Source organism: Rhincodon typus, unplaced genomic scaffold, assembly GCF_021869965.1.
Source record: "Rhincodon typus isolate 14 unplaced genomic scaffold, sRhiTyp1.1 hic_rhity00006108, whole genome shotgun sequence".
In the NCBI taxonomy this organism is placed as follows: Eukaryota; Metazoa; Chordata; class Chondrichthyes; order Orectolobiformes; family Rhincodontidae; genus Rhincodon; species Rhincodon typus.
The window spans coordinates 1-10,325 of record NW_025971746.1 but is presented as its reverse complement, the minus strand read 5'-3'; the positions used below and the strand labels follow the sequence as shown (position 1 = coordinate 10,325).

The following is a 10,325-nucleotide window of genomic DNA, read 5'->3' as shown; positions in this document are numbered from 1 at the left end:
GCATTCTTTTACTGAACTTCTAGCAGTTCTGTTCAAAGGTGCCATTGTATTTCACTGTGAGTGGGCTGCTTAGTTTTCCTTAGCTTCTGTCCGCCAACTTGTAAGCAGACATGGGCTAGTTAATGTGTTCAAGTACAGGTCACCTTACAAAGCCAAGTACAGGTCACCTTTACACTGTTGCGCTATCTCCTGCCCAGTATAGCATTGAAAGAGCAGATTGGTAGAAAGCATCAGTGGGACAGGAGGGCTGCTATAAACTAGACTCACAATAACAAACACATAACTCATAATGCAATTTTTATTCGTGGCTGAGAAACTAAGGCAATACAGTCATCATTGGCTTTGACCACAACTATAAGCAGATTGAAGCACGAGATCGACTCCCGGACAGGATCCATGTAGCAGTGATAGATTCTTTTAGTAGTACAGCAGTTTGTAGGAGCAAAGGGAATAGTATTTCACAGTGCAAAGCACATCATTCCAATGAAGTGAATTTCCTGGAGGGAAAAGAAAAAAGTTCAGTAAATTGGACAACTATGTGTGTGATTGGTTCGTTCCCTGTTTTTGAGATTATCAATGATCTTATCACTTTCATCATTGCTTTATGTAGGATATAGGTCATAAACCTTAAAACAGCCAAAATGAAGATAAAAAATCATATTAAACTTGCTCTGTTGAAAGATCAATTGGTTGGATGATGCCTTCATTGTTCTTCTTGGTGTTCTCTGAAGGGATGTGTGTTGACATGAAGTATTGTAAGTGTTGACACGATCTGGTTGATGTTCTGATTTGAAACAAACTATACATGTGAGGACCTGGAGGAGCACACCAGGCCAGGCAGTATCAGAGGAGGAGGGAAGTTGACATTTCGGGTCGGGACCCTTCAGAAGGTTTTTCTGAAGAAGGGTCCTGACCTAAAACTTCAACTTTCCTGCTCCTCTGATGCTGCCTGGCCTGCTGTGCTCCTCCAGCTCCATACTGTGTCATCTTTGACTCCAGCATCAGCAGATCTTACTATCTCTGCGATGTGTGAGGACCGTTTGTCAATAAGCCACAGGGTTGTGTTGTATAAATGTCATTCGGTTCATTAAACACACAAACACTGCAAGGAAATAGCTTCCATGAACAGCCTGAACAGACTGGCCTGAGATCAAGGTTAATTAAAGCTGAGAGATAAACCTCTTTGCAGAGAAAACAAGCATTTATGTTAGTGAGTGGAAGGTGAATGACTGTGTTGGATGACACAGTTGTGATGTTTGCCGATGGTCAAACTCATCAATCACTGAAGACAGGACATTGCCAAGGTTTGATCACACTGGCTGCTTACAAGAACACCGTGTGTAAGGGGATGTGCCCCAAGGCGATAGCGAGCTAGCTCAGGAACAGGGGGTTGTCTGATCACCATCTGGAGCAGGCTGAGGTGGAGCAGCTGATCACATGTTACAGTCTGATCCTTGGACAGTCCATGTTATTTGGGTCACATGTGATTGTAAGTACAAGGTCAAGCTGTGAAATAATCCAATTTTTGCTGCAATTTGTAGTGTACCTTGCTTCAATAAAGGACAATTTGGTATATCCCATTGTTGGGACTGCCTTGGAATATTGATATCCAGAGTAAACCAGACAGACCAGGAAAAGTAGGAATATAAGTCAACAAGGTAAATAACGTGGAAGACTTCCTGCTGTAATCCTGTTTGCAGTCAATGTAAAGTTTCTCACATCCAAAACGTTTATAATATTCAGTGAGAGTTTGGACAGTTATGGAGTGAAGGTGCTGAGTTCACTCTGGACCATATTCTCCTGTGTACATGGACAGCAAAGGCTCACACAGGGTTAAGCAGTCTCTGTCCCAATGGTGCAGACTTTAGAGAATTGAAATAATCAGTGAGATTTCAGTTTGGAATACTCTATCTGGATTATGTAGCTTTAAATCAGGTTTATATCCTCCTCAGAATGTTGCGTTCTGCTCACTGGGAGCACAGCTGCAACCTGCTATGTGCCACGATCAGCTCAGTAAATGTGCACCAGTTCAATAATCATGTCATTATGGATTCCACAGATACAGACAATTGAGCAGAAGGAGAAAACTTTAATGAAAACAGAGGATGCTCTGTTTTCGACATCTCAGGACCCATTACTTTGAATAGTTTTACCTGCAACTTGACTGCCAAAGGAGTTGGAAGCAAAGCCCTGTCCATATCTATTCCAATCAATTATTTACCAGGAAATATTTTTCTGAAGGGCACCCTTCCTATCACACAGAATTACATTGACTTACTTAAGAAAGCGTGCACACAGTACTCCCGATGATGATTATCATTTGGTTCACCTTTCGCCCAAAACATAAAATCTGATGCAGATCCATCACTCCATAGGAAAGTCCCCTTCTGTTGAAGTAAAATCATTTCATTTAAAAATATGCAATTTTCTCACCCTAAATAATGAGATGCAATAATTCAGGCAAAATTACCTTATGGACGTCACTCAAACCGATCCAAGTCTTGGGATAACTGTTTTGGGATTTATGTATCATTTCTGCAATAACGATATTCTGCTCCAGCTCGTGCAGGGAAGCAAGATGGCCACCTGGAGCCAGGTCTCGGCAATGCATCTTGAGATTAAATTACAAAGGCAATTTGTCACTTGTTACATTTTTACATGAACTATTGGACAAGATAATTGACTAGGTTCCAAGTAGAAACTAATATTTTGATGAACATGGACAATAAAACTACAACCTCCTGTTGCACATCTGCAAGGATCTGATTTGGGGTAACTCCAAACTTCAGTAAATGGTGCCACATTGAGGCTGATTATTTCAGACCAGTCTCATTGTGGCTTCAAACCATCAATTGAAATGACAGTAGCTTCTGTGCAACAGCTGATACTGGTCTGGGCTTATGGCCAAACACTGTGTGGGATATATTGTGTTTCCTCTTCGCCCCAAGTTTTATCTGTACTCAGCTGTCAATACAAATGTGGATAGTCACTACAGTCCATGTCACTGTGCAGTGGCCACATGGACAGCAACAAATTTCTCATAATGACAGACCACAGCACATAGATGCCTGTCGACTTTAGAACACATTCTCAGGGGATCATGTGACTCAACAATCGGTTCTTCGGTATTTAACAGGTTGTTGCTGTTGGGATTGAAAAGTCACACAATGAGTGGGTCTGGTCCAAGCTCGAATGTACAGACTATGTGTGACGGAGATGGGTGGAATCTTGTCAGGGCCTGAACAACATGGGATATGGTGAGAAATGTGGCAGAATGATGTGAGAGGTCCAGCAAGGCCTATCTCAACATCAGGAACAACTCTCTGCAACTTTGAACAACTTTCTCAGCAATGAGGTGAGATTCTCACTAGGTGGTGATAAGTTGCCTGTTAAGGAGGAATAATCTTTGTTAACTGTATATCTTGCCTCATTAATATGCTGTTACCCATCCTACTATCTGCCAGGAGCAAACAAAATGCTGAGAATTAGGAACACGGAGAATGAGTACCTGGCGACTTCAACTCACTGCTTCCTCCATTCGGACCTTCACATTGGACACCAGGCTCAAATATCTCCTGGCATACTCTATAGGCACCAGGCCACATGCTCCCCATGTCCACAAATACTGGCATCTGACATGTGCCAGCCTCTAAAATCCTTCATGGCACATCTCCAATCTCCTTACGTTGTGCTTCTGCCTTTCATCGCTGCACATTGGCACTGAGCAACAAATGTGCACAGCATTCCTTGTCCTTCAGCCAGAGATCCCAGGCTCACAGTAACGCAGTATTGCCACGCATTTTCATACAGACTCAAATCTGGGAAGTTTTGTCATGGTGTGATCAGTTCTCAGTCAGGTCCAAGGAGGCAGCCTTCACTCAGGGGGTCCCAGCGCAGTAAGGCAAGGGCAGCCTCCTATACCTGGCCAGAGGCTTGGACATGGCCAATTAGCTGCTTGGGGCAGTCAGAGTCAGGATGATCAGAGTGGGATATTGGACATCCCATCACCCGTCCTGACTCTCTCTGCCCTCTTGTGAGCTGTTGTTGTCTGTAATGAGAGACCATCAGGAATTAAGGGAGATGGTAGTGAGTGGCACAGCTGCTACTTTTGGTGCAGGTACGAAGGGTTCCCTGAGCGAGTGAGTTGGTCGCACCTGAGGGTTTGCAGGACCATTGGTGTCAGGGGATGGGATAGGTGACAGTGATTGAGGGAAGATGTTACGTGACTGAGAGTGAGAGTATGAGCCTTGGTGGGAGATGGGTACAGGGTGGAGAATGAGTGTGAGGTATTGGAGAGAAGACGGTGGCACTTACCCTGGCAGGATGGAGAAGACCATTGCCTCTTTCTGACATTGCTGGGCATTCCTGCAGATGGCAGGAAGTCACTGACCTTATTGGCTACATTGGAGCAGGCTGGCAAGTTCTGGTTTCATATTCCACTGCAAGTGCTGGGGTTGTTGACATCCCAACACCGCACCATCCCACCACCAGGAACTCCAGGTCCCAGTCTGTAAAGGGGTGGAGCCAAATTTCCCTTTTCTGCGTGTCCCACGGCAAGAGATCTCACTCAGCTTCAATGAGAGAAACCCTCTGTGAAACTCAATGGAACTGACCCTTAGCCAACAAACATAAGATTCAGCCTTATAGGGGAGATTGCAGATTGAAAACGAATGTGGAAATTGGAAGGATATTTATTCCCTAGAATGAGGACTCTGTGCTGGAGTACATTACTAATTATTGCATTTAATTTGTACCAATACCAAGAATTCTGTCGAATGTCACCTTCAGGGTATACACAGTTTTAAGGATGTTGCTGTTGACAGTATCAAAAGCAAATCAAAATCCTGTCCAATAATAGTGGAAAGGCACGTTGCTAGATTTTCAATCAGTCACTCAGAATAATGTGAGGGTCACTGAAGGAGTTTGAAGGTGAGTTGGAAAAGATGGGGAACATGGGAGACAGACAGTAATAGAAGCCAACTCTACTTTAGCAGTGCTGCAACCATGTGCACTGCAGGAAGGCAGCTCATCTACACAGGATCTGTGTCGGGGACTCCATAAGAGAGTCTGTGCTATTGGATCAAACGGAGGGAAAAGTTCAAGAACTAGTAGGCATCCAAGAGTTTGATTCAGGGGCAATTTGGGGAATGAGGAAGTTGCTGACTCTGTGTTGGGGCTCAGGAGAAGCCCATGAGCATGAATACTTTAATTCAGTTGTGAGCGTTAGGATTGAAAAGCTCACAAGCAATGTTTGCTGGATGCAATTGAGCAAAATTGGTTCTTGGGGTGGGTTGTGATGATTCCCAAAGTAAGATTAGCTTGGTGATCTTAGGTATCGCTGAGAGCTGGAGTTATGCTGAAACTCAGTACTGGAATGCAGATTTGGAGTCTCAGGGAACTTACACCACAGAAAGGAGGGATATATCGACCAGAATGGGTGCATTCAACGACTGTGACTAAGGAGGAAAATAAGGTCACACCCCCTCCCCATTCATGCAATGCACAATGATGTATGAGAGTTTAAAACTGAGCCCTAAGATGTGCTATACCATTGCAATGGATTGCTGCACTGGAATTTGTTCATCATTCTGTGAAACGAAGTACAGCCACTCATATTTCCTTTATCTACGCTTCAGTGTTTTGCCATTGTAAAATTTGACTTCAATGAGAATATAGAAGGCATGGTTAGCAGCTTTGCAGACCACACCAAAATAGTAGACAGTGAAGAAGGTTTTCTAAGATCACAAAGGAACCTCGATCTAATGGATCAATAATCTGAAAAACGGCAGATGGAGTTCAATCCAGATAAATGCAAAATATTGCATTTTAGTACAACAAACAGGGGCAGGTTTTATACAATTCATGGTCAGGCCTTGGGTAGTATTGTTGAAAAGAGGGACCAAGGGTTCAGGTGCATAATTCTTTGAAGTTTGCATTGCATATGTACAGGGTGGTTAAAAAGGCATTTAGCATGTTTGCCTTCATTGCTCAGTCCTTTGAGTATAGGAGTTGGGAAGTCATGTTGAGTTTGTATAGGACATTGGTGAGGCCTCTTCCAGGGTGCTGTGTCCTGTTCTGGTTGCCCTGTTGTAGGAAGGATATGATTAAGCCACAGAGAGTCACTCGAGATTTACCAGGACGTTGCCAGGTATGGAAGGTTTGAGTCGTAAGGAAAGACTGGGTAGGCTGGGACTGTATCCACTGGAATGTAGGAGGTTGAGAGGTGACCTTATAGAAGGTTATAAAATCATGGGGGTATGGATAGTGTTAATGGTAGGTGCCTTTTTCTTAGTATGGGGGATTTCAAGACTATGGGGGCACACTTTTAAGATGACAGGAGAGAGGTTTTAAAAAGACATGACTGGAAAATTTTTATAGAGAGGGTGGTTTGCGTATGGAAAGAAATTGCTGAGGATGAGGGCACACTTACAGCATTTAAAAGACATTAGGATAAGTACATGGATAGGAAAGATTTGGAGGGATATGGGCCAGGAGCAGGCAGGTGGGATTAGTTTAGTTTGGGATTATGATCGGCCTGGACTGGTTGGACCAAATGGCCGGTTTTGGTGCTGTATGACTCCATGACTCTGGTTACTATTTCACATCATTATTATATACAACATCTTTTTGACATTTCCAAAAACAATGCTAACAATAAAATATCATGACTATCCTAACCATGAAATACTCGAAATAAACCGTCTGACTTCATTTATCTGCTAAAGCTCCAAGTGGATGTACAATGTTTGAATGCAAACAAACATAGAACAGGACAGGATAGCACAGGAACAGGCCCTTTAGCCTACCATTTCTGTGATGACCATGACACCATTCTAAACTAATCCAATCTGCCTGCACATGCTACATCTCCCTTTATTCCCTGCCTGTTCATGTGTCTCTCTAAATACCCCTTCAACATATCTGCATCAACCATTTTCCCCAGCAGTGCATACTAGCTGCCCACCGCCTTCTGTGTAAAAAAACCTGCATCACACATATCCTTTAAACTTCCACTACCCACTCCCCTACATTAAACATATGCCACCCAGTATCTGGCATTTTCTCCCTGAGAAAAAGATATCCAACCTGCCCATGCTTGCCATTAATTTATAAACTTCTGTCAAGGTCACCTCTCAGCCTCCAACGTTCCAGTGAAAACAATCCAAGTTTTTCTCTCTTTATAGCTAATACACTCCAATGCAGTAACATCCTGGTAAGCTTCTTTTGCACACTTTCCAGAGCCTCCCCAACCATCCTATGGTGTGGTAACCAGAACCAAACACAATTAATCAAATATGGTCAAACTAATGTTTTATTCAGCTGCGCCGTGACTTGACAACTTTTCTCCTCAATGCCCCCACTGATGAGGGTACCCATACTGTACACCATCTTTACCGCCTTCTCCACTTGTCACAGTCTCATAAAGAACGGAAACATACCGTTCGGTCCAACTTGTCAGCACGCACCAGACATCCCAATCTGATCTAGTCCCATTTGTCAGCATTTGGCCCATATTCTTGTAAAACCTTTTCAATGTTGTAAATGTACTTTTCTCCACCACTTCCTCTGGCAGCTTGTTCCATACACAAATTTTCTTTGCATGAAAAAGTTACCCTTCAGGTCCTTTTTAAATATTTCCCCTCTCACCCTAAACTTTTGCCCTCTCATTCTGGACTCCCCCACCCTGGGGAAAAGACCTTGGCTATTCATCCAATCCATGCCCAATCCATGTTCCAGGGATAAACGCCCCAGCCTATTCAGCCTCTTCCTATAATGCCAACTCACCAGACCTAACAACATCCTTGTAAATTCTTTCTGCACCCACTCAAGTTTACCAACACACTTCCTACAGAAGGGTGACCAGAAACTTTATGCCACGTGCAGTGATTCCTGGATTGCACCCCAAAGTCCTTCTGTATGTCAACATGTATAATGGGCCTGCCATGTACTGTATATTTACCTCTTGCATTTGGCCTCCCAAAATGCATCACCTCACACTTGTCCAGATTACATACCTTATGCCATTTCTCTGCCCAATTTTCCAACTGATCATGATTATGCTGTATTCTTTGACAACCTTCCTCACTATCCACAACGCCAACAAATTTTGTATATTCTGCACGTTTCCCAATCAGATCACATACATTTTTATCTAAATAATACATATTATTTATCTATATTACAAACAGAGGTACCAGCAATGATCCTTGCAAAACACCCCTCCACAAGTACACCTTATCTTCTATGGCCAGGCCAATTCTATATCTAATTTACCAACTTGTTGTGAATTCCGAGTGATTTAATCCTCTGGACCAACCTCCCATGAAGGGATTTTGTCAAATGCTTTAGTAAACTCCAAGTAGACAACATCCACTGCCCTACCCTCATTAATAATCTTGGCCAATTGCTCAATAAACACTGTCAAAATTGAGAGACAAGATCTCTCCTGCACAAACCCATGCTGATTATTTCTAATAAGTCCAGTCTTTTCCAAATATGAGTACAAACCAAAGATGTCTAATGTATTATGTGCAGAATATATGTGAAAACTATTGCCCAACAGGAAGGTAGAAAATTAATTGATCACACAGACATGTGTGAGCAAGTGAAAGAGACCTGAGGAAGCCACTCAACATAAATTCCCAGTCAATAAGCCAAACCAAATATTAGGTACGTGTTGAGGGCCTTTGAAAAGACCTGAATGCATCGCTGATTGGCTGTTGATTTTTAATTGTATCTGTCCTTTTAATGGGCTTACAACAGATCTTCAAAATAGACCTTGTTTTCTATGACCTGAAGATCAGAATCCCAATCCTGTCCCCATAAAATTCCCACACTGTTCATTTTACAGGAAGTTTCCCCGGATGACGATCAAGATCAGGGACTTGTGCTGATTTCACTCTCTTCTCATTCAGAGAAACTCAGATCAATTAAAACAGGCAATGACCATCTTCAACAAAAATGAATCTAAGTATCTCCCCTTGATATTCAATGACATTACCATGACTGAATCATCTTCGATTAACATTCTCACAATGCCATTTGTCAGAAACTGAATTAGACTAGCATATAAATAAATACCTGTTGCTACAAGAGCAGAGGTCTGGAATGCTGCAGTGATTATCTCACCTCCCAACTCCTCAAAGCCAGTCCTCCATGTGCAAAGTAGAAGTCAGGAGTGTAAGGGTGTACTCCAGTTTCCTTGATGAGTACAGCACCAAGAAAGCTCACGTAGTTTGAAGGCATCAAGGAGAAAGCAGCCCACTTGATTGGCCACCCAGTGGGCACCTTGAACATTCACTCCCTCCATCACTAATGAAGTGTATACTCAAAACATTATCGTGCTCTCTCTCCATGGATGCTGTGATGTCCAGCATTTGTTGTTTTCATCACACATCATCTCGTCTTGTATCTATAATCTCTTTTTCTCCACTGTTACTCGATCACATCCTGGAAGTTTCCTTACTACAGCACTGCAAGGTGTACCTGCACTGCAAGGACTGCAGAAATTGAAGAAGGCAGCTCTTACTACATTCTCAGGGGCAACAGAGCTGGGCCACAAATGTTGATCCTGCTGGAAATGCCCACATATGAACTTAGATCATAGGGACAGGAGTAGGCCATTAAGCCCCTTGAGCATTTTCTGCCATTCAATATCATCATTGCTAACCTGTGGACAACTCCATATACCTTCCTTTTGCCCCTTACTCTTAAAACTTTCACTTAACAAAAAATTATCTTTCTCAAATTTAAAATTAACAACTGATCTAGCATTCACTGTTGTTTGTAGAACAGAGTTCTAAATATCACACACCGTTTGTGTGTAGAAGTGCTTCCCAACCTCTCACCTGAATAGTCTGGCCATAATTTTTAGAGTGTGTCCCCAATCCAACAAGCGAATAAATGAAGTCTCATTGTTGTCCAAAGATGAATAAGGGACCCTCCATGTCTGGCAGATTCATGTCACAGCTCATTAGTCTCATCATTTAATTGCACAAATGATGGAGTTCATGTTAGCCAGAGAATGTACGCATGGCTTCAGAAATGTACAAGAAGCTTCTTTCATTCTGTGTTCAGTCATTTCAGAAACACTGAGCAACAAACCCAATAACTCACAATGGAGATTCGAAGCACTCACCTCAGCCTCAATCCAAGTCTTTTTCTCGGCAACAAATTTGTAGCAATAACCACAATAAGTGATGCCACCAAAACAATCCCCTTTGCCTGTGAGACCACGTTTCTCAAGGTCCTGATCCATACGTGTCAAATTCTGCACGGTCAGATGATCAGCTGCAGATTAAAACAAACCGCAATAATCTCATCAT

At 42.7% G+C, this 10,325-nt stretch overlaps 1 protein-coding gene across 1 annotated transcript; it reads right to left on the bottom strand.

Annotated features, from left to right (window-relative positions):
- Positions 1–417: 417 nt before the first annotated feature.
- On the bottom strand, positions 418–10,270 carry LOC125482117 (C-type lectin-like; the record flags this gene model as incomplete). The annotated part of the gene is made up of 4 exons (XM_048594119.1): positions 418–497; positions 2,279–2,387; positions 2,471–2,611; positions 10,139–10,270. Coding segments are annotated over 4 exons (462 nt in total), but the record flags the coding sequence as incomplete, so codon positions are not given.
- Positions 10,271–10,325: the final 55 nt, after the last annotated feature.